The 23,784-nt window shown below is 41.7% G+C and overlaps 2 protein-coding genes across 17 annotated transcripts in view; both read right to left on the bottom strand.

Moving 5' to 3' along the window:
• LRIT1 (leucine rich repeat, Ig-like and transmembrane domains 1) overlaps positions 1-12,527 on the bottom strand; it is a 119,854-nt gene extending 107,327 nt beyond the window's left edge. For 7 of the 10 annotated variants that reach the window (XR_010367192.1, XR_010367193.1, XR_010367197.1 and 4 more), the window contains exon 1: positions 351-456. The gene's annotated coding sequence lies outside the window, so the exon portion shown is untranslated. Of the gene's footprint in view, positions 1-350; positions 457-11,972; positions 12,142-12,199 lie in introns of those variants that run through there. The other 3 variants (XM_064430220.1, XM_064430218.1, XM_064430219.1) reach the window with 3 other exon arrangements.
• Positions 12,528-13,861: 1,334 nt separating this feature from the next.
• Positions 13,862-23,784, bottom strand: part of OGDHL (oxoglutarate dehydrogenase L) — a 50,287-nt gene continuing 40,364 nt past the window's right edge. For all 7 annotated transcript variants that reach the window (XM_064430206.1, XM_064430203.1, XM_064430205.1 and 4 more), the window contains 6 exons: positions 21,702-21,773; positions 20,753-20,878; positions 20,079-20,151; positions 17,907-18,070; positions 17,215-17,369; positions 13,862-16,525 (listed from right to left, as the gene is read on the bottom strand). In XM_064430206.1, coding sequence (XP_064286276.1) covers positions 16,402-16,525; positions 17,215-17,369; positions 17,907-18,070; positions 20,079-20,151; positions 20,753-20,878; positions 21,702-21,773 — 714 coding nt within the window. In that variant the 3' untranslated portion in view covers positions 13,862-16,401. The remainder of the gene's footprint in view (positions 16,526-17,214; positions 17,370-17,906; positions 18,071-20,078; positions 20,152-20,752; positions 20,879-21,701; positions 21,774-23,784) is intronic.

The following is a 23,784-nucleotide window of genomic DNA, read 5'->3' as shown; positions in this document are numbered from 1 at the left end:
CAAGACAACTGTTGCTGAGACCCAAAAGTTTGCTTAAAGAATGCATGCTCAAAATAAAGCTTTAAATTATTCCTATACATTTTCATATTTATGAAAATTTCTTCAGAACATTCCCAGTAATTTTTCTTTGTATCATTTCACTACAAAAGCATTCTGCATTTCTAACATAAACGTAGCACTACCTATTTTTTGTAGAATTATAAGTTAAAATTGTAGTTATATTTTAAGTGTATAAAAATACTGTGAATAGTTATTTGATAATTTATTAATTTTCTTGTAATTAAATATATACTTTTATTTTGTAATCCTACAAAATTACATAAGTACAGATGGTTATTTGCAAATATTACCTGTTTCTCATTTTACTTTTTTGTCTGGAAACCCAACAGTAGCTCAGACACTATGCTCAGCACAGTCAGTGAGAACTCAGGAACCACCTACACCCTCACCTGATACTTTATACCAATTTATCATTAAGAGCCCCTTAGTTGTCTACAGCTGCTGTAACAGGTGTTTTGCATTCTCCAGCTCTGGAAACTACTGGTGGTGGAAAATACTGACACCATATTTTTACTTGAGGACTAGTGATCATTCATACTTCCTATTAATTTAGCTAACCATTCTGTACTTGTATCTTACTGAGCTGGTTTTAGTGTTCAGCCTGAATATCTGAAAGGAGAAGCTTTGATGACCTCAGTCCCTGCAGAAGTCTTTTGTGGACATGGTTTACCTTTGCCACTACCTGTGCTAAAAGCACTATCTGCAACATACCTGACTTGGTGCAGGAAGCTTCAGGCTCAGTTCAGGTCTGTTTAAATTGGAGGCTTCTGGTTAAATTACAGATGGATAAAAATTCACAGTCATTACAAACTGCTCTGACAGCAGGAGCTTCACAAGGGACTGTACTGCTTCTCAGTTAACACAATTCCCTACACCTGTGTGGTGTGATCCCATGCTGCATCTATCAAGGATTTCAGGAAATAAGTTTTCTTATGTTCTTATTTAAAATTATTTGTGTTATGCAGATGAAGTTATTTTACAAAATGTAAAAATACACACCTTTATGCACTTATGGAAACCAAACATGAAGCTTTCAAAATGTTTCTAACCAGAATACTGTGGAATAGATTGTTCAGTATAAAAAGAGAGAAAATTTTGATCGACAATGTAGGTGTAATTACATTAATGTAACAAGTGGCTATGATTTAATGAGCCCTCTTGGTAGGACCTGGGGCACACAACCCCCTGCAAGAGAACTTTCAGGAGGTAATTGTTTCGCTGTCCCCGTGGGTGTGCACACAGTGCTGTGGTGCAGAAATTAAAAAACAAATATTTTCATGAAATTCCATGTTCACAGTGATCAAAAGTAAAAGACGTTCAAACAGGGGTGTTTCAAAGGTGTAAGAGCCCGACCTCGCTCCTGTGACAGGAGTGCTGCCAGAGCCCTGTGCCACGGGTAATTTGGCAGGACACGGCTGTGCCAACACAGCGTGAGTCGCAGAAGACAGAGAAATATTTTAGTGATACTTTTATTTTTATAAAAAGTATATATTTATGACAAATGTAAATGTGTATTTACAGCACATGTTGTTCCTGTTATGTTTTGTCTCTACTGAAATATATTTATCTGTCTATATCGACATGTACGCCCTGAAGTGTACGCTGGTTACGCGCATTCAGCTCGTTCGCGGACGGAGCTCCGCACCGCAAATAAAAGCTATCAGACGAAAAACCTTGTCGCCTTTTTGTGCCTTCAGCCCCGGCCCCTCGAAGCCTCAGGGGACCCCCCACGTCCCACCGTACCCTGCCCGGGGAGGAGGCGCTGGCTCGATGCCGTGCAGCACGAGTCGGGAGGGACTCACAGGGATCAGCGGCTCCTGGCCCTGCCCAGGACATCCCCAGCCACCCCAGCATGTGCCTGAGAGCCTTGTCCAAACGCCTCTTCAGCTCTGGCAGGCTGCTGCTGTGAGCACGGCCCTGAGGAGACCCAGCCACGCTCTGGGTGAAGAGCCTTTTCCTGATAGCCAGTCTCGCCTCCCCTGAGGCAGCTCCAGGCCGTTCCCTCGGGTCCCCGCTCGGGCTCCCGGTGGCCGCCCCGGCCCGGAGGCTCTCGGTGCTGCAAGGCTGGCAGGCTGCGAAGGGGGCTCCAGTGCCACCTGTGAGGCAGGGGAAAGGGCTGCTCCTCAAACACGCCTCAGAGAGCACAACCTCCATCTTCTGTGTTTGCTACAATAAGCTTGCATTACGGTGTGCCTATATCTTCCAGCTACACAAACCTCATTATAAACACGGACTGAAATGAACACATAAAGCAATGATGAAAACACTTAAACCCAAATGTAGCTGTACAGTGAAGTACTTGGGAGTAGCTAGATTTGCTGCAACCAGCACAAGGCAGGCAGCAGGTGCCCCCAGGCTCGGGTGACGCTTTGGAGCAGAGCCGCTCCGACCTGCCGCGCCCGCAGTGAGGGACCGCGCCCGCAGTGAGGGACCGAGCCCGCAGTGAGGGACCGCGCCCGCAGTGAGGGACCGCGCCCGCAGTGAGGGACCGAGCCCGCTGTGAGGGACCGAGCCCGCTGCGCGGGACCGCGCCCGCTGTGAGGGACCGAGCCCGCTGCGCGGCCCCGGGCGCGGCCGCAGGGCTTGGGGGCTCCGCGGCAGCTCCGACACACGAGCAGCGCCGCGGGGCTTCACAGAGTCTGCAGCTGCTGCAGAACTTCACTACCCGCACCTAGAGCTGCCAGGATGTATAGCCCACAGAGAAGGGTTGTAGCTATTTTTTTCTCGTTCATCTCACTAAGAACTGGTGTAGTCTATTTCCTGTTTATGAGGGAATGAGTAACACTTTTCCTCTGCTCCAATGCTCTCCAGCTGTAATAATAACCATTTCTGCCTAGCAAAATTCATCTAAGGTTGCAAGACAAATCAAATTGCATGCATGTGATCTCAAGTATTCAAATAAGTACAGTTTTGTGAATTTAAAGGCTTTAGATAACATAGAAGCACCCAAAAAAGAGAAAAAAAAAAAAGAAAATAAAAAACTAAGTATCAGAAGAATCCCTATTTACTTGACACTGAAAATTTACAAAAAGCCTGAGTCAAAGCAATAAGTGGGCTACTAGCAACTCATTCCAGTTTTTCTCACTGGAGTTGGTGGATCATTGCAATGTACTTGTCATGGCCCTAACCTGGGAAAATTAATCAGGTGGGCTTTTAATTTAGAGCCCACAGTATAGAGCTGTCATCTCTCTCACCCATTTTATAAGTGTGAATTAATTGTCTGAGATAACCATCAACTCTTCCTAGAAAGCAGTGAGAGCTGTCTGAGGAGAATGGCAAAACAGCAGCAGAAGCTGAAAGCATGCTACTTTATGAAAGACTCTTTCCTCACCCACTTCTACTTTTTCAGTAAGCTGAATTAAAATATCACAAACAGCTCTCACAGGTGGATGCAGTTAAGTTAAAGGTTTGAGAAAAGCTGACCCTTGCAAGTCATATAGCTACAGTGGAGCTGGGACAGAGAAAGAACCTGCCAGAATAACTGAGGTGTCAGTACAGCCTTAACACACCTGATAGAAACCTGGAAAGTTAAGGCCCTGAATGTTTGACTATACAGGAATTTTCTTCAGCTTTGTAAAACAACTCAATAGCAAGTGATGAATTAAAACAAATTTAAACCTGGGCTGTGCCCAGGCAAGTAGTTGGCATTTCTGTGTTTCTGGAACTGCATTATCAGTCAGTTTTCTTATTTCCCCAGTTCTGATTAATTTAACATTATACAATGTACCATAATAAAACTGAAAAGCACCTAATTAATCTAAAAAATACATGGATCAAGAGATTATTTTGTCCATTCTGATTTGATTCTCAGCTTCACAAAAATCTCAAGTGTTTAATGTCCTGAGAAATTACTCTTTCAGTAGAAGAAAGATGAATTATGCGTCAATGAACAATTGGGTTATCAAGGTGGTTCACTTAATGTTCCAGCTGTTCTATAACACTATCTTAATGCTTACTGGAGAATTCTTTTGAATTTAGTCTTATTCTGTGGTACTTACAAATAAATGCATTTGTTTCTTACAGCTGTTCTGCCAGTTAATAGTAAATGCAAGTACAAAATTAATTTCTTGCCTTTTACCCCTAGACCTAGAAATGACAGAGGCTGGAGGCTTCATTCAATGGAGATCCATTAATGCAATAATAGTGAGGATGGAGATGGAAGCTGATAGGCTTTGTGGAGAGTTTTGTACAGCACTTAACTGCATTAACACTGGGTTTTTCTCATCCTCATAAGTGCTACAACTTAGATACACTCAAAATTCACTGGGAACCAAGCAAATACAGTACTGGCCACTGCTTCTTTGCCCTTTTCCAGCTGGCCTGAAGGCAGATGGACATCACCTCATTCTGGAAGTGGTAACAAGCTGCAATGCTGTAGAGCTGGTGGTTAACAGGGAGATGGCATTTCATTGCAACGTCTATGACCTGGATTTTGGTAACTCCTGAACTTTATTATTTGCAGTTTCTCCAAAAGAACTTGAATTTTGAAATGAGCACTTCCTAAGGCATAAACAGTCCAGGTTCTAACAATGTTTACACTTTTAAGCTCTGTACTGCTTTATATTCAAGGCAGTTTGAAAGGCACAGTCAAGAACAGAGAATGGCTTGGGAGTTAAGGCCATGCTTGGGAGAGTTCTGTCTGGGGCCATCCCACATGCACCAGCCCACAACCACACAAAAACCTGCTAGGTTTTGGCTCACAGAGGTATTAGGGCTTACTTCTGCTTTCAAAATAGCAATTTTCATTTTTTGCTTGAGCTGAGTCCATCTCAGATTACAGAATTAACCACAGCAGAGCCAAACTGGGTCAAAGTACTGTGAGGGAGAGCACAAAGGGCTATATGTGTTTGGGTAAGAAGTAGAAATGTAAAAGGTAAATACCTTTACTTGCATATATTTGTAAGTTGTAGTTTTCTCCTTTAGGAGGTGATGGCAAGTTAGATCCACTTTGTGAAGAAGCCAGAAAAGCAGTGTTAAATGCCTAACAATTTACAGGGACACTTCCCCTTTAATCTTGGGTTTCTGTCAGGCAGTTTACTTGCATCACAAAGATTGGTTCTTTACACTTCTGGGTCTCTTAATGAAGGGGATAATCTTGTTACACCCCCGTGTCAACCAAACAAGAATAGAACACCTTTTCCAGAAACAGTTGTATGTTGTTACCCTGAATATTGCAAATTCGGGTAGAACTGACTTGTATGGCATTTTAATTAGTTGAAATAAATTAAAAGAAGATTGAAACTCTGAATATCTTTCATTCTTTCAAGTTTATAAAGTTTCTTATGAAAAGATACTTTCAAAGTCATTAATAGCAAAAGATATGGCTTTTTACAGTTAGACTGGTTTACAGTTCAGCTCTTCTCTTGGCCACAAATATCTCAGAGAACATTTGTGCATCACTAGGGAACCCAAAAGTAAAGAGAAAGAAGTTGTCATAGCCATAAGGACAGGATTAAAACTGACTGGGTGTTATCATAGCTGATATTCCATGTACCTCAAAAGTAACTAGAGTATGACGCTTCTTTTTTGCTCCTTATTTGTCAACATCCATTCAACTTCAATTTGATTTTAAAAACAATTTACACTCAGGTAAATTCAGCAGTTTGAGAATAATCATATGCCAGAATGCTGGTGCCCTGAGCAATATTCAGTTTGGCCCTCAATTAGTTATGAAAGAAGGAAGTGGTTAATCTGCATCCTAACAAAGGCGGTTGGGTCAAGAAACACAAGGATTTGCTGAGCCCAGGAGCAGCAGGCAGCAAAGCTGCAGTTTCCAGCAGGGCTGCAGGAGAGCAGGCTGCCCAGCACAAGACTAAAACCCACGGAAAACCTGTCACTCAGTATGTTCTACCAGCTGAAATCTGCAGGGAGATAGCAAACCACATTTACAGTAACACTGATCCAACATAAAAGTGTGTCAAAATAACATTATCGCTATGTCCAGGTTCAGTCCCCTTCCCTTGAGGTGACAGAGGCATTAAACCAATATTCTTTAATAAGAAAAACAATACTCATAGTTAAAGCTGAGCAAAGCAGCAATTGTATTGTTCCTTTAGAAGACTGAAACATTTTTGCTTTCTACCACTCTGATATAACAAGATTAGAAAGTGGGAACACCCAGACTGAGCTGGATTGAGAAGATCAGCACAATGAAGCTTGGCACAGCTGCCCAGGGGCACTTTTTGCAGGAAGCATTCACACAGGCAGCAAACTGGGTTTGCAGCCCCTGCCCTGGACAGAGGGAGTTTGTTCACACCTTGCTGTCACCCTGAGCCTCCCTGCCACTACTGAGCAGATTGTCCTGCCCATAAGGCAGCTCCAGTGCAGCTCTCAGCAGAGGCAGGGCTTTCTCAAACACACCTACTGCATTCATCACTGGGACACCAGCAAATGGCTTTCTGCTCTGGCAGTAAATTGTTTATTGGCCTCTTAGGTAAATGCAAATTAATTAGACTAAAATAATTTAAATAATGCTAGTTCTGGGCAGGATTTACTCCCAAAAACAGCAGAATAAACTCCCCAGATGTCTTGAGCATGGAAAGCTGTGAACATCACTGGAAATACAGCAAGCAGATGAGCTCACTACTGTGACTAGTCTTGGGGTAGAGTTTTTGGTTTGTTATTTCATTTGTTGGGTGAGTTAATTTTGCTGTATTTGGTGTCCTCTTTAACATCACTCTGAGGACATTTCTGACATACCTCCAAGTCAGAATAACAGCAGTTTTGTAGGGAGATATTAAGCCTTAATAAATCAGCATGTTTAACTGGAGTAAATAGAAACAAGCTTTGAGGAACACAAAGCTGCAGGTTTGAAAGAGCAAGATTTCAAGACAAGCACGGGTTGAGGGCAACTGCTCTGACTTTGCTTTAGAGTAATATTATGACCAAATTGTGAGTGAGGCCAAAAATCATCTGCACTAAAAGAGGTCTCATAGCTCCATAGCTCCACATAGAGAACTCAGGCCCCATTGCTTCATTTCTGTTACAGAAGGAAGAAATAAACACAAATTTGCAGTAGCCCTTTCAGCCTGGTAGCTGCCCCCAAACACTACCTGCAGCTGGTTGCCACAGCACTAGCAGGCAGCTCGATATTGAAAGGAACTACAGTACCCATGTGGACAAAGGCATGGAATTTTTTTATAATGAAATATCCATTTTTTTCTCCTCACTTTTTCCCTCATTTATAAGGGGATTATCTGCCCTGTGGATAATCATGGCCATTCAAAACTGAATTTAGCCTCCAAGTCTTCTCTGCAGCAACTTCCAGCCAGACTATTGTGACAAAGTCAAATCAGGAAGAAGAAAGCAGCCGCAGCAAATTATTCCAGTAGTAACACCAACCAAATTGCTGTGCAGCTTTTATGGTTTGACTAATTGTCTCATTAAGGCACATTTCTGATCACTGAAATGGATCTCAAGTATTATTAATCACTGAAAAAACAGTACCACTAAGAGCCTCTCTCCCTCCTATCCCTGGCACTCTTTGCAATGGAAAAGGCTCACAGACTCCTGTTGATTGGAGCCCCACTGCTGCACAGTTGGCAGTCAAACGGTACTAATGGCACAATAACCCAATATAACTAAAATAGTTATGCCTTTCACAGTAACAGTCTCTTATAACATGATTAAGCTCCATCATGTGCATTTCCTTGTGCTTTGCAAATGGCTCCAAAATATCTGACAATTTTTCCAGTAACTTCTTCAAAATGTGAGGGAAAATGTATATGAAATTCATTAGATATCATGAAACAAATTTTTAAAACTCAATAAATTTTAGAATAATGTGAAAACAACTGCAGCAAGCATGGGCTGCATGGCAGCATGGTTGTGTGGCACCCAGTCCTTGCAGAACACACCTCCACAGACTGGCTTTGGCACAGTTATTTGCAGGCATTTCAGTGAACCTTAGTTTAGGAGCTGGCTTGCCCTGGGCTAGCTCTGGAACTGATGGAGACAGACACCTCCACAAAGCAGCCCAGATCTCTGTGTACAGACTGTGGCATCTCTGGGCTCCCACTCTAGGTACTTCATTGGTGTTTGGTTTGAAACAATACTAGGAAAGATGAAGTTCTTCCTCATACAAGGAGCCCCTTCAAAAAGAGCAAACTGGCATTATCCAAGGCACCACTGATGGGCTCTTTTCATTCTCAGCAAACAGGAGGACTTTGCTCTTGGCCATCACTCCCAGTGGCTGCACAAGCCATGCACTGCAACAGGACAGCTCTCCTTACCATGGGAGGCCTTTAGGTGTTTATCCTGTGCATTATCATATTAAAGACAGCAGACACTTTATTTCCAAGCAGCTACATTTCAGAAGCCTAATGCAAAAGTGGTACAGTTATTGCTGCAAGATATATAGACTTTCATGGTTACCATTTTGATAAAGCAGAAAAAAAGACCTGCAAAGGTCTGGCAGCTCTTCTGTGGAGATGGAAGTGGGAAATGAAATGGGAAGGAAATACATGGGAAGGAAATACAAAGGTAATCCTCAGTATAGGCTCCTTCAAGTGAGAGACAAGATGCCTCACTAATTTAAAATTTATTTGAAATGCAGCTATTGCTTGCTACAGCTTTCATTGCTTGCTTCATCTTTTTGCAAGGCAGTTTTAAGAATAGAAAGGGTTGTTCTGCACCAACACACAGGCACTTTTCAGGCACGTAAATATTTGCTCACATATAGGTGTATATGCAAATGTGCCCAGGAATGACCCACCGAGGCTGTATGAAGTATAGCCAGAAACATCACAAACAAGTGCTCTTTGTTGTAGGCTTTGGAATGAATTCTGGGGAACAGAACGTGGCTACAGAGATCTCCTTCCCTTTGGGCTTTGTTACAGAGAAGGTACCACAGAGCTGAAATCTGCATAAATCTGTTGAGCTCCTGAGCTGTGCTATATTATGCTCACTATGACAAATATTATTTTACTGATGAGTCTAATGAAGGACCTCAGGGTTGTGGTAAATGAAAATGAAATAAAAATAACAAAAATAATCACACTTCATGTAGCATGTCCCTAATTTTTAAATGTATATAAATATCAGAAAAGTAATGCTGAAAAGAAGGAAAAAATATTGTATTTTTTTTTCCTGGCAGTCCCTTCAGAAGCCCTATTTATGAGCAGTCATAAACTGACATGCACAATCAGATATATTTTCCTGAAGCCTGCAGAGTTTTGTCTAAGCAAAAGCTTCAGAATATGTGTGTGTAAATAAATTAAAGACTGTCTGGTTTATAATGAGAAGGGTGTATTGTGGTATAAATATTGCAGAGCACATTAAATAAACATGGTCACATATGACCAGGTATCTATTAAATGAGCACATCACAGGAGAAGTTAATTATCTGAGAGTGTAACTAGGAACCGTTTAGAATCACTGGAGATTAGGTTGCTTTATTTCTGTTTATCTTTCCTTCTGAATAGGCAGTAGGTTGTTGCAATGAAGAGTCCCTAAGCAACACAGAGCTTCAGCTCTTCATCAACTCTAAGATGACAGTTTTGTCAACACCAGTTTGAAGTCAGGATAAGCCAAAAATTTTATTCCATGTAATTTTGTGCAAAATTAGTTGGTACAAACCAGTATTTTAAGATGTAAAAGTGTGAAATATTTACAGATACCTTATGGTGTTCAGGGGAAAGAGGAAAATTTTAATGCTAAGTATTTATTTGTCTCACATACTAAAGCCTAAAACATTATATAAAGACTTCTTCTAAACAGATTTGTAGTGTCAGAGACTAGCATGCTGAGAGTAACATACAACTTTATCACAAGATTTTTCAAGACTTCACAAGTTATTCTGTTTCAGTCCACATGCACAAATCATCAGTGTTGATGGAATTTGATTTTGCTTGGGTTGTGAAACTCACAAAGAAAGCTGTCTACTGTTCATCCTATACAAAACAACCAACATTGCAAACGTGGACCAATTAAGGATATGTTTGGGCAAACTGCTGTAGCACAAAGAACAACTGATGAAGGAGGATTTAATCACAGTTATTGAAAGCAAGATGAAGCCAATCCCCTTAAATTACTTAAGTACTGCTTAAACCCTGTAATTAACATATAGTAATAAATATTTCATCTTTAACAAGCCTACTGGGAGCAGTTTGTTAAACATTTATTTCTAGTCATGGGAAATTATGTATGTTCATTTTGTCACATTCTATATTAGACAATTTTATTTTATCCTCTATTTTACCCCCAGCAGTGGGTATGCTAATTTGGGGAAATATAATCATTCCTCTAATGTATATGAAACATACTCTTCCTTCATATGTCTTTTGGCTTTTACTAATTAACGGTACCCTTGTAAATTCTGGGCCAGCACACAGTGGCTGCTCACATCTACTTCCCAGCCTCTCCTGTGGAACTGACTCACTGCAGCCAGGGGAGCTTCAGTGGGAACCCCAGCAAAAGCAGCCAGGGCATCCCTGCAGAGCTGACCTCACAGCCTGGGCAAGGCCACTTCGGGCCAGAGAGGGAAGAACCAGGGCTCCTGGGTGGCACAGCCAAGCCCCACACGCAGGGTGGCAGGGTGTGTTTTCAGGCGGTTCTAGCACTGACCTGCTCTTCTTCCTTCAGACGTGGGGAATTCTGTGAGAACACCAAACATCACTGCCCTTCAACCAAGTCTATGTGCAGACAGCTGTTACTCCAGTGCAGGTGGAATTCCAAGTGGAATGCAGCCACTTAAAGCAGTACTAAAACAAACCCATTATAGGGATAATGTAGCATCGACCCAAGGAACATGAGCAAGGAACATAAACCCTGTCCTGAACTGGAGGAGAATCTCACAGTGGCCGCGTATGATGTGGGCAGAAAGTGTCTACGTGCTCTTTTTGTAAGAGTATCAGTGAATTTATGGGCTATTGAACAGGAAGTAAAGACTTCTGAAATTATAATTCAGGGTTTCACATAGCATCTTTAGTAATGACTACAACTGTTTTCGCCTCTAAACAAATTAGATTTCCATTTGCCATTAATGACTGAATCACTTAAGTATCACAAAGGAACTGCCTGGTGCACTTATTAATAATTGAAAACTTTGAGGAAATCCGTGAAACATTTTCAATCAAAGCTAATAATTCTCTACAATATTATTTTTCCTGAATAATTACTCCTTTTGTTCTTTTATTCCTTTTGGATAATAGGCAACATTTTAAATAAAGGCATTTAAAAAAACCTGAAGTAACTGTTAAGAGGTATCTAAAACCAGAAGTGGTTTCAATGTTAAAAAGCACAAATTAGAAAAGAAAAAAATATTAATCTGTTTCCTTCCAGCAAGTATGCTAATTTTCTATTTTAGACTGCATGCTGTTCCTTGATATCTTATACCAATGATTAGGAAAATGTACTCACTTAATCTCTGTCCTCATTCTGTATAAACATGAAGAAAAACTTTCGATTGCCTTTTTGATCAGTAGAGGCCATGAAATAAAGATTTCTATTACTATACAATTGGAGTTTGCAGAACTACTCAACACTCAAAAGGAAAAGAAAGGAAAGAAAAAAAAATCCACCTTTTTTTTTATCAGACCTAATAGGAATCTTGAATGCCATATTGTAGTTACTTTACTCAGTAACCTTTGCTATTCAGGAACAAGGGCAGAAAGATATATGCAAAATTACCCACATCTGCAAGGGGTTTTTTGGTGTCTAAAATGATCATCAGCACAGAAATGTTGATGACAGGTACTGACAAAATCTCCAAGACCTGCAATTTTGTCCACAGGACATGGAAGGAGGGAGAAGTAGAGGTCCAGTGTCTGCCCATCCAGGCAGGTCTCACCTGGGGATGATGGCTGCAGCCTGGAAGAATCCAGGTTATTCTATAGCTCTCCCCAGGCAAGGAGAATTAGTTTTTTTAAGTGTTTGGGGTTTTTTTGCAAAAAGAACAAAACACATTTCTTTACCACTGGCAGGTCCCTGTACTTTTCCCAAGCCAGGCTCACTGCACTGACACTGCAAGTGGCAGCGTTTTACAGCCCGAGCAGCTTTCCCCACCAGCTCACCTCAGAGATCCAGAGCCACGCTGTGCGTTAGCCCAGGCCTGAGAGGCCTCAGCAGCTCTGGCAACAACCCAGTGTCCCTTCACCCCAGGGGCAGGACAGCTCGTCCCCACCCAGTTCCAGTCTCTTACCTGCTCACACAAAGTCCAGTAGCTGGGAGCCTGAGGCCACTTCTCCCTCCTGAGCCTTTCCCAGCAGCCATCCTTGGCCTTGTTCCCCTCACCATGGCTCCATAACTTCTTACCGCGGAAATGGTGGCAACGCCACACAGGGCCCTCACAGGGCCTACGCACAGCCACAGCCACAGCCCTCCATTCTGGGAAAACAAGGTGAAATGCTTGAGGTATTTAGGGCAGGACAGCATATTAGGGAGAGATGGGCCAGCTGCGACCACAGCCTGGGCTTTAAGCCCCACAGCGCACAGGCCAGTCCCATCAGCCATAATTAATTATCCCCACCTGCACTGGGCTGCTCGTTAGCCCGGCAGGGGCCCTGGTGCCCCCATCACATCCCAGGGCCCGGCTCCAACTCGAGCAGCTGCCTGGAAAATCAAAACATTCTGAATTCACTGAACCTGTGTAAGAGACAACAGTGGACTCTTCTTCCATCTTTGACCAGACTTGTTAACCTTCCAAATCTATTCTATCTGCTTTTACAGCCATTCTGGCTTTATGTAAGTATTGAGTGTGCCACTGTTTCATGTTTTAAACAATGGTCAACATCATCTATGCCAACAGCAATTAAAAGAAGATATACACACACACATATATATATTTGCATGTGTGAAAACATAGAATAGAGATTCCCAAGCTTTCATTTTGTTGTTATTCTTAGCAGCAGTGGGTATTCCAAGCCCTTTATCACAGGCAGCACATTTGCTGGTTGTGCACCCAGGTAGGAGCTACCCAGAGCTCTTGGAACAGCAGCCAGAGATTCTAGCAAGGGATACTTAAAGAAAAGAAACAAACACTTCCCAAGGCACACGCTTTCATCTACTCAGTTCAAACAATACACACACATTTCTGGCTTTTGTCCAGTCTCATTAAGTTTTACCTCCTGGAACAAAGAGAATGGTTTCTGCTCTGGAGAACAGGTTCCTCTTCTGCTCTAGCACAGACTCTGACTGTGCCATGGGCAGAGCAAAGGTTGCCATCAAGCACACTCCTGCTCTCTGTCAGGAATGAAGAACAGTGACAGAAGCTGATTATCTTAGCAAATCTTGCTGCTGTGGGCATGCACAGCATGGTGTGTCCCCAAGTAGATGAAGTCCACTCACTCTCACATTTGCGGTTTCTTCCAAATTGCAAAGCTGTCATTTGAATTTCAGTGCCAACTTTTTTCACAAGAGGTCTATATAATACTTCAGTCCTTGTCAAACATTATACAAAGATTAATCTTTTAATCATATACCATCTCAAAGCTGAAGACACAACATGTTTAGAGAAATTATTTACAATATATAGAAATAAGAGATGTTAATTCCAGTCTAGTTCCAGTATTTTTTAAACTATCCTTAAAATAAAAATATGTTCTTTAAAATAATTAGCAAATAATAAAACAAAATGTTCTAATATAACTTCAGTGTTATTGTCAATTTTCACTCAATGGTTTTGAATTATTTTCTTTTGCTAGTCCAAATGCTGTCTACCTCAGCGCTTCTATGTTTAAATAACCCAACACTGAGGAAACAAATAGGAAACAGAAAAATGAGCTGTCCTAACACTTTTACAAATAGGATGTTAATGTCCCCACTCAAAGGAGAAATTGTCAAAAAGAACATCCATAACAGAGAATTTTCTTCTTATGTACTTTTATTTTATTGAGTTTTTTGCATCTTTGATGGAATTTTTATGCAAGTATTATGCCACAATCTATGATACACAATGAGAATGAAAATCTGTCATTTACCATTTATATTTCTATGTTAATTTTGTTTTTTACCTCTGCATATACTGTGGCAAAAGTGCATTTATCATATTTCATGCAGCGCTGACTGTCTTATGCAAACTGAGAATACAATAAACAGAGCCAGAATATTTAGCTGCACTCAATTCTTGCTACAGAAACAAGCATTCATAAAAGCATTAAAATACTTTGGGTGATGGTTACTGTTTATCAGCTTAATGTTTTAAGCTATAGAAAGGGATAGGAAACAACATTTGTGGCTGTCAACTGCAGCACTTTCCAAGTTCATTAGGTTTTCAAAGACTGAATTAGCTTAAATGCTTCAGTGAGAGAAAAGGCCCAGGGCAACCAGCCTGATTTTAAAGGATGCTACAGAGTTTCACAAACATTAGACTAAGTTCAGTTCTGGATTCCATGGTAAGTACCTTACCACATCAATTCTTTGCTCTGACAGAAGGATTGTTTCTTCACCATCACGGGGTATCCAAGCCAAACCAAAGGACAATACAAGGCACACAAGTCTTTTTGGAAACCTGCTTGGGTATGTAGTACCTGAACATAGCTAAAGTTTTTAATTTCAGCTTTTTATTTTGATGAGACAAGAAGCTTTCCAGCATCACCTGACTCTTTGAATCAGACATAAACTGCCATGCTTCATTATGTCACAGTCCATACAGCAGCAGCAGGGCAAAACATACTCCCAGAGCAAAAGCATGGCCAAGGAGCATGCTCAGGACAGGGAGGTGGAGGTGGGGTGAAGCCTCATCTCTGTGTTTCCCAGTCACTTGTTATGCTGTCTCCAGCTGGCTGCTCAGGACATCCAGTCTGACCCTCAGGGCACAGCTGGGGCACAGGGCCTGTGTGAGCTGCTTCCAGCTCCCAGCCCAGCACAGGCGTGGCCATCCCTCTGCACCCCGCCATTGCTCACCTCAGCATTCCCTCTGCCAGCCATTACAAAGAGGGCAAAAAGCCTCCTGCCTCTACACAGGTTAGTGCTGCTGTTAGAAAGCTGCAGTCACAAGGTGCACTCAGAGCCAAGCTCTCCTGGGGCAGAGGGAACAGGACTTCTGACAATACCAGTTCTTACCTCAAGAGGGGACAGGAAAGCTGGGCTCACCTGCCTTCTAGCACTGTGGAGGAAGCACAGCAATGGTTCTCAGACCACCCTGCCATGCAGTGCCTCCCCAGAAGCCAAGCACTACTTCCCAGCAAGAGAAACATCAGCCCCCTGACACAGAGCAGCTGCTGAGGTGGTTCACTTTTATGTCCATACTAAAAGTATGTGGCAATTGAGATCCTAAATAACAGATAAACATAGGGGACTAAAAAAAACCCAATCACTACTTGTGCAAAACCACAGCACGTGCCTTTGGTAAATCAGCAGCTGTTGCTTGCCCACCTTCCTCTAAAAAAAGGGTGAGTAGATCAGGAATAGCCACTTCAGAGCTGAATTAGTATCAGCAAGGAGATGTGAGGTAGGGAACAGCACTGGACAAAGCAGAAAACCAACTGCTTGTTACAAAAACAGAGATTTTGCATCCAAACACCATCTTGTAGTGGTCAAGGAAAAGCCTATCTTAGTAGTATGGTGAGGGAATGACTGTTCATCCAAAACAAGGATGTTTACAGGACCCCACAGTTCCCGAATACCACACAGCATCAAAGCAGGCAGCCCAGGAAGCAGGAGCACCTCTTACTTTTGAAGTCATTGGATGCAAAATTCTCCTGGTGATCACCCACTGCTCTGTCAGCTGTGGTCTCATGTACACTTCTTCCCTCTTCAAGTATCCCCAAACCACCTTGTCTTGGTCCCTTTTACTCCTGCCTTTCTTGACCTCATATCTAAGTGGTTTATGCTACTTTCTGTTATCCCCAGTTGAACAACTTTGTAATGTGACTCCCTGTTTCCAGCCTCCTCCTCATCTCCAGTTTACCTCACCATCTCCTTCCAACAAACACAGCTGGTAAATTTCTCCACCAAGGTCATCTACCAACTCTGCTTTTCAGTTTCATTACTTTTCTCTGACATATAGACAGAAATAAGTAATTTCTTTTCCTTGTGGTAATGACTCTTGTGTGCATAACTATGGTGCTGTCCATGCCTGCTCTACTTACTTACAGTAATTAGACAATGCCCACAGACTGAGATATGAGCCTCACCAAGCACACATTGCATCCTGGGACAGGAGAAGCTTCTTGTGTCAAAGAGGTCCCAATTTAAACAGACAAGTGACAAAAAATGGTGGAAGGTAAGCTGGAATTGTTTTTTCCTTATAAACTGGGGAGCAAGGTACAGAATAATGACGTCAGCTGCTGGATCCTTTTATTTGGTAAAGCAAAAATACATAATTTCCAGAATTCTCCCCACTTTCCTTTGGGATGCAGTGTTTGAGGGACTACCAGTCAGAGACAGGTCAGGGCCCTGCAGTTAGAATGTCTTTCCCTCAAAGGCCTCCAGGTTGAAAGCTGTATCCAAGAACCTTCTGAGTGACACCAGATGCGTGTTCTTGTTGCCTGTGGCAGCGGCAGCAGCAGGCTCTCGGCCAACATACCTTCATGACAAAAAGAATTGGACAGACAATGAGGTGAGAAGAGACACTATTTTGATAATAACAAGCATGAGAATATGCTGTTTAAGTCAGCTTGGCAGGTTTGGATATTTAGTCATTAATCTTTTTAAAATAAAAATCAATCTAAGTTATACCATGTTATTCCTTCTGGTCAGCTTCCCTCTCTTTCCTCCCATTATTGTTAAGCTGTGTCTTCTTCCCATCCCTCCCAGGACAGCCAGGTACACTGTCTCATAATTAGGTAACTTGCTTTTGGCAATGAAGACTCTCATTCCTTTGACATAGGCAGATCTGAGAGTCAATCATCCAAAATAAATGCCTGGACTGAGCTCTTACAACAGCTGTTTCCTGCAGAAACCTAACATCTGGAATGAAATTCTTAAAATGACAGAATCTTAGACAAAAAAAGAGTTAAGTGCTGGGCTAAGTAGCAATAAACACAGATCTAGTTGCTACTGATCTTCTTTTACATCTACAAGGAGGAGCAATACGTGCATCTTATTTTGAGAAATAGTAGTCTAGATTTTTCCCTCCTTCACCCAAGAAACCAGACTCAGAGGTTTTGGTTTGTGAAGAACTTGACTTGCCCATAAATACCCATAAACAACCCCAAGCAAATTTAAAAGCAAACATCAGCCCAGGAGACAGAGCAGTTGTTTAAAGTCTCATACCAGATGGGTCGAGTGCGGTTCACAATAGTGCGGAAACGAGGTCTGACATAATCGTAATAGCCACTGTTTTTGTGCTCCTCCTGACACCAGACTAGATCAGCAGTTGGATACTTATCAAGTTCTTCTTTCAGCAAGTCAAAGGGGAATGGTGAGATCTGGAAAAGGAAGGTAATAATTGTCAAGGCTTTCTCTTATGTGGTATTAACCCATAGTGAGTCATTACTTTTCCATGGAGAGTGTGACTCATGTTTCTCTAATTGATTTAATGCTCAGAAATGAATACACAAGTATTTTATAGTTGTATTAGTATGAACAGAAGTAGGTTGTAGTCCAGACCACCTGCACTCCTACAGCTTTTTTAGTGAAGTAGCTGTAGCATGTCTTTAATCAGTGAATGACAATATAGCTTCAAAGTGCACTATTCACAACATTTAAACCTAGCAGACTGCATATAAAAATTTAAGGTGCTATCATATTATAACTTAACTTTTCCAGAACAACATAACAAAGTGATCAAGTTTTCTGGATCTCATTGTCCAGTATGCTATTGATGTGTTCCTTCTCCACAAGTCCACAAAGGATTAGAATATGTCTTGTAAGACGCTAAGTGCTATCACCATCCATTCTAGGAGGGGTCTGCTTAAATGCACAGAAACTCCATCACCCTGTCTTCTGAGGGTCAGGGAGCTCACCTGTTCAAGTCTGGTTATAGCTACTTGTTTCTCCAGGTCTTGGTTCTTTCTCTCTTTCACAAGGTCATAGTAGACTTTTCCTGTGCAGAAAATCACTCGCTTGACCTCATGTGGTGCCTGAGCTGCTGGCCCATTCTCGGGAATCACACGTTGGAAAGTGGTACCTAGTTGGAGCACAAATTAGAAAAAGTGCCCTCAGTGGACTTGACATTTCAATAAAGCAGCCCAAGAAACAGTCCTTTACTGGGCAAGCAGCAGGTTGCAGTGAACAAAGGGCTCTCCTGCCTCTCTGGTCCTACTATTCACACTGCTTACTTGGCTAAAGTGACTTTCAGCAGTTCTGTTTCAAGAAGTTAAAAGATTTCCAATAACCCAGTCTTTCATTACACTTAATAGACAGAATCATATCAACAGTAGACTGTTTTTCAGCTTTGTGCTGTGTATTACATCTTTACTTTTAAATTGATTGGACAGCTCAACTCTGCTTCCAGTTTGGGGTTTTTTTTCAGAGAACCACCTGACATACTCTTTCTTCTTTCCAATATTATCTCAACCATGTAACATGAATACAGCTTTGCAAATTTCAGAATATTCTATTAAAACAAAACACATATCCATAATGCAACTAAATCTGGCAACTCCAGAAATATTTACCCAAGCACACACATTACTGCTGTATATTTGATTTATACTTCTGTTTCAGAGCTAAAACAGCAATAGCAAAAGCAAGAATTAGCACAGAACTGAGCCATGTGTTAAAATGCTAATGTGCATGTACAATTTCAGATGCATATCTTCACTGCTACCACCTCCCAGGAGTATCATGTGCTTGGGATACTGGAAGAGAGACTTGATGGTCTAAAAGATCCTTTTCTTTGCTCTCATATATGATTGAGTAGAACTATTTCCACATTAAACAACTGCAGGGTAGCAGACAGCAGCTCAACCTCCTATTCTGAACCAGCACACCCACTTTCCAGAATAAGCTCCTGTTTGAATCATTTATCTTGGGGAAGAAAAGCAACAGCACAAACATATCAAAGAAGAACTGATTTATATCAGAATTATCCTGTCCCACTGAACAGCAGAATTCATCATTAAAAAAGACTGAATCTGTGCTTCATTGGGTCAGCTGGAGTCAATCTTCCTGCCTCTCAGCTTTTCATTTAAAGCAAAGCAAAAAGGGTTAGCTGAGAGTCAGAAACACTTTATTACCTGCTGTCCTCTTCAGCAGAAACATGAAAGTATGCCAAAATTCAATGTTAATTTGGAGTTTGGCCATTACTGAGGTTAGCCTGAAGTAGAGGGGACTCCCAAGACAAAGTGACAAATCCCAAAGCCTACAGAATTTCTAATCTGACGCATTCTACAGAGCTTTTAAACAGTAATAAAAACAGCAAATGCCTTTGCTTGAGAGGCAAATTTTACACACTTAAAAAAATAAGATAATGCACTGTATAAGTGTGCCTAAATATGGTAAGTTGCTTTGAAAAAACTCAGCAGTTGCTCTCTTCTGACAGCAGTCAAGACCCTCACTGGAACTGGAGACAGACCAGCACACCTATGCCCACATTCTCACTCTGAACAGTCACTTTAATCCCTCACTCATTACATGTCACTGCATTTCCTGATGCCACTCCAACACAGTCTAACCAGTGCAAGTCAGCACAAAACCACTGCAGTGTTTGGTATTCCCCTTGCAGTCACTGTGTATCTCTTGGGGCTGATGGCATGCCAACAACAGCTCTGAACTCACTAATCTCACTTTAGACCACTGGTGTGACACAGCAGCCCCAAACTGAGCACTGTAACCAGAACTGGGCACATTATTCTTCCAAATGGGCCCAGTGTAATTACAACCTATCCCTCAGTCATGGGACAGGAGGCATGGGCTTTACAAAGAAGAGAAAAAGAGCAGAGGGACATAACAGCCCCTTGAGGGGAAACTCCCTGCAGAGGTGGGAATGCTCTTTCCATTAAGTTTAATAGCTGGTTAAAAGCTTAACCTGTTAAAATTAAGAAGCAGAAGTCCCTGCTAGCTCTCACTATGGCAGCTCCACGGAAATTACGCTGAAAGAAAAGAAACTCTGCAGAGCAGAAACTGTTCTTCACAGTCTGAAATGCAACTTGGTATAGCTAATTATTTCCCCACAATACTTTGAGGTGACCTACCAGACACCATTTCATCAAAACTGGATTTAGCTTCTGGATGCCTCAGCAGTGACTTGGGTGTCAAAACAATCAGCTGGAAGACAAATTATTCCAAGAGTCAGGAGCTGCTTTATCTCCATTACACATTCAACATTTGTAACACTGTGCACACAAAATCCACAAAGTGAATATGCTATAGAAGAAATTAGTATGAATAGCAAGCACAGTAAATTATTTTTTCCTGTTTTGAAAGCCATGAAAGTTTCAAAATTATTCAGATTTAGGTAGCCTAATCCTTTTACAGTTTCTGAAAACTCACTGCTTATTCTTTTTTTTGACAACAAAATAAAATACAGGTTATAAACCAGTAAAACATTCAACAGGTGTATCTTGGGTCTTTGAAGTTCCAGCAATAAGACAGTTCTGCAACCTGTAAGCTACATCACTAACATCTTGATAAGCTCATCTGAAGATCTGCATAGCCACATTGGAAGCAAAGCTCAAAATCAAGTTTTAGAGCCATAATAAATCAGAGCTGAGCTTCTTTCCATCAAACTGGCAACTACAACCTCTATTCAGTTAACGTTTCTCACCAGAAATCCTCATTCTTTTCAGCAGTGTGTCATATGCAAAGGCCACTCCTTGTTTGATGGCTAATTTACCTGGAATAATCAAGTCCATTCAGGTAACCTTACCGGCTTTCTGAATGGCAGCAAGATCTGCCTTCGGAGCACATGAAAGTAATTGGCAGGAGTTGAACAATTCACCACAATCCAGTTGCATTCATACAGCTGGGAAACTTCAAACTGCTCAGTGAACTCCTGAGAGAAACATTAAAGGCATTAGAAAAATGTCTAAAAGATCAGATAAAAGACTTGAAAACTATCCTTCTATTTCTGACTCTCACCAACTCCTTTCCTCAAAAAATTTATTTAGCAGCTCTCAGCTGAGATTGTTTTATTGGCTATGGAAGCACCCCTACAAATCATTCCTTTCTGTTTCTACTTCTTCCTAAAAATTTATGCAAATTAACATGAAGAGTTTCCAATAATTCAGAAAAGATGGGAAGTCCAGGAAAGAACACTGAGGAGGACTAGGACACCAGCAAATGGAAGAAACCAAATAAGAACTGCTTTGAAAGAATGTTAAACTATAATTCTTTTTTTCAGTGTACAGCTGGCTTTGACTCTCTTTCCCATCCTGTAGAGCTATGTACTTTATCTGTAGAAGTGAATGATCAATCAATGAAAGTCTTAGCCCAATCAAAATTAGAAGTTGCTTATTTTCATGCTCCTAGCAGTACAATTTAGCTCCACTGCAAAGAGCCAGGGTAGTCTCACTTGACCTCCTTTAGAAATTGGCTAGAGACACCTATTTGCAGTACACACAGCAATATAAACAAGCAGGATCATTGGCCCTGAGGAACAGCCATAAAAACATCATGCTGCCAGAGATTAACTGTATGTGACCTCAGCTTTGTAATGAGCAGCAATGCTGCATACTTCTATTAGTTTTACTGGGATCAAGTTAAAGTTAGACAAAGACTTGATGCTAAATCCTAAACTGCTGTACCTAGTTAAAAGGATGCTACTAACAAAAAAATCTCTGGGTTGTGAAAAGCAAGAAAAGGACAAAACTACTTACTGGATATGCATCAGAATCATCATTGCTCATCTGCAGAAACCTCTCAGGCCTGGCTGATGAATGCTCTGGACCCTGGTAAAGGTATCATTTAACACAACGTTAAAGAGCCAAATGAGCAGTTAGACATCAGTCTAGATCACTCACTGCATGAGTATCTCCTGTCCCCTCTGCACCAGCTGCACACCTGCCCCCCCAGCCAGGTGGGAGAGAGGACACACCGCAGGACAGAATTCCTCATCTTCTCTTTTCATAGGAGTTTGGGTTATCACATGTATTTCCAACATTTCTACCAGCTACAAGTGATTTCTACCCTCAGATTAGCTGTACAATGAAGACCAGAGGAAAGGCAGTGGGTCCATGTGGGCACAACATGCACCTTGCTAATGCAGAGCAAACAGGAGCACAAGGAATGTCAGAAGTACAGGGTGCCTCAGAGTACTGCAGTGACTCACTCTTTGTGCATGCTGAACAGGAGCAAACACAGTGTTAACTGCTGACTACTTTTGCTGTATTAGCAACAAAAGCAGGCACAGGATCTCCCCTACTATTGTTCACTGTTCAGTACAGGACCAAATACTGAGATAAATGCTTTAGCTAAAACAGATCAAAATACACACACACATTATCTGCCAGACTAACCTATGATTAATTTCTGCCTCCTCAGAAGATATTTTATGTTCTGTCATTACTGAACACTACCATCCACTGTCTCACTAGCAGTACCCATGGCAATTACTTGAATTGCCATGTTAGCTAGCATTGCACAAATGTTAGCTTCATTTTACATTAGCAAAACATGCATGCTGGCTACAGAAATTATAAGGAATAAGGAATGGAGCAGAATCTGTTGTTTTTCCTTTTCATGTCCCTGTTTATAAAGGATAAGAGAAAGCTGTGAGGAGTGTGAGAATGCAATGTGCTTTTTAATGTACTGCTATTGCTGACAGCCTTGGCTTGTTCAAGTGACAGGTGTCCTTAGGAAGGGTTTTTATTTTGCACACAGTTGGTAAGAATTTTAACCCAAAGATAAACTATTACACCTCTCAACTCTCTCCATGTCTCCTAAGCTAATAATGTTCATAAAGAGATTTCTTCTTTATATGGCTATCTCTCATAGGAACTTCCTCTATTGGCCAAAATCAGTCATATTCTGACAATTGGTAGTCCCCCTTGATTGAACACATCATCCTTCTAATTCCAAGTGCAGGATTCCAGATCCATGGGAGGGGCACAAAGGTGATCTGAGGACTGGAGCACCTCTCCTATGAAGACAGGCAGAGAGTCAGGATGGTTCAGCCTGGGGAAGAGATGGTTCCAGGAAAATATTTTACAGCACCTTGCAGTACCTAAAGGGGACCTGCAAGAAAGCTGGAGAGCTACTTTTTACAAGGCCAAGTACCAATAGGACAAGGGGGAATGTCTTGAGGCAAGTATAGTTTTGATACAAGGAAGAAGACCTTTGCTGTGAGGGTGGTGAGGCACTGGCACAGGTTGCTCAGAGCAGTTGTAGATACCCCATTCCTGGAAGAGTTCAGGGCCAGCCTGGATGAGGCTTTGAGCAGCCTCTGGTCTAGTGAAAGGCTCCCTGCCATGGTGAGCAGGTTTGAACTAGATGGTCTTTACAGTCTTTTCCAACATAAACCATTCTATGACTCCATGATTCTGTCTGCTTCATGGACTAAGGGAATTCAAAGAAAAAAACCATTCTGTTGGCAACAAAGGTATAGCACAAACAGCCTAGAACTGTGCCTTGTATCACTGCTCCTTTGAATTCTGCCTCCACTTTTGAGGTGCCAAATAATCTGGTCACAGACAGGAAAGGACTTGAGAGCAAGGAGCAAAGCTGCAGAAAACCATGGTGCACAGTAGCAGCCCAGTTTATTGTAGCACCTCTGCTGTTCATATCTGTTTGCTGTAAATCAAATCCTGCACCAAGCATGGCACACAGCACAAAACCCAGTGCTTCACAAGCACACGGCAGTCAGTACACTGGGAACAGAGATATTACCAGCAAACAATTACAGGAGAGGCAGGTGAGGCTTTCCCATCACTCACACACTGCCCCAGCAACAACCTCAGTCCA

This window comes from Passer domesticus, chromosome 8, assembly GCF_036417665.1.
Source record: "Passer domesticus isolate bPasDom1 chromosome 8, bPasDom1.hap1, whole genome shotgun sequence".
Taxonomy (NCBI): Eukaryota; Metazoa; Chordata; class Aves; order Passeriformes; family Passeridae; genus Passer; species Passer domesticus.
Note: the sequence above shows the minus strand (reverse complement) of the source record. Positions and strands in the feature narration are given on the sequence as shown.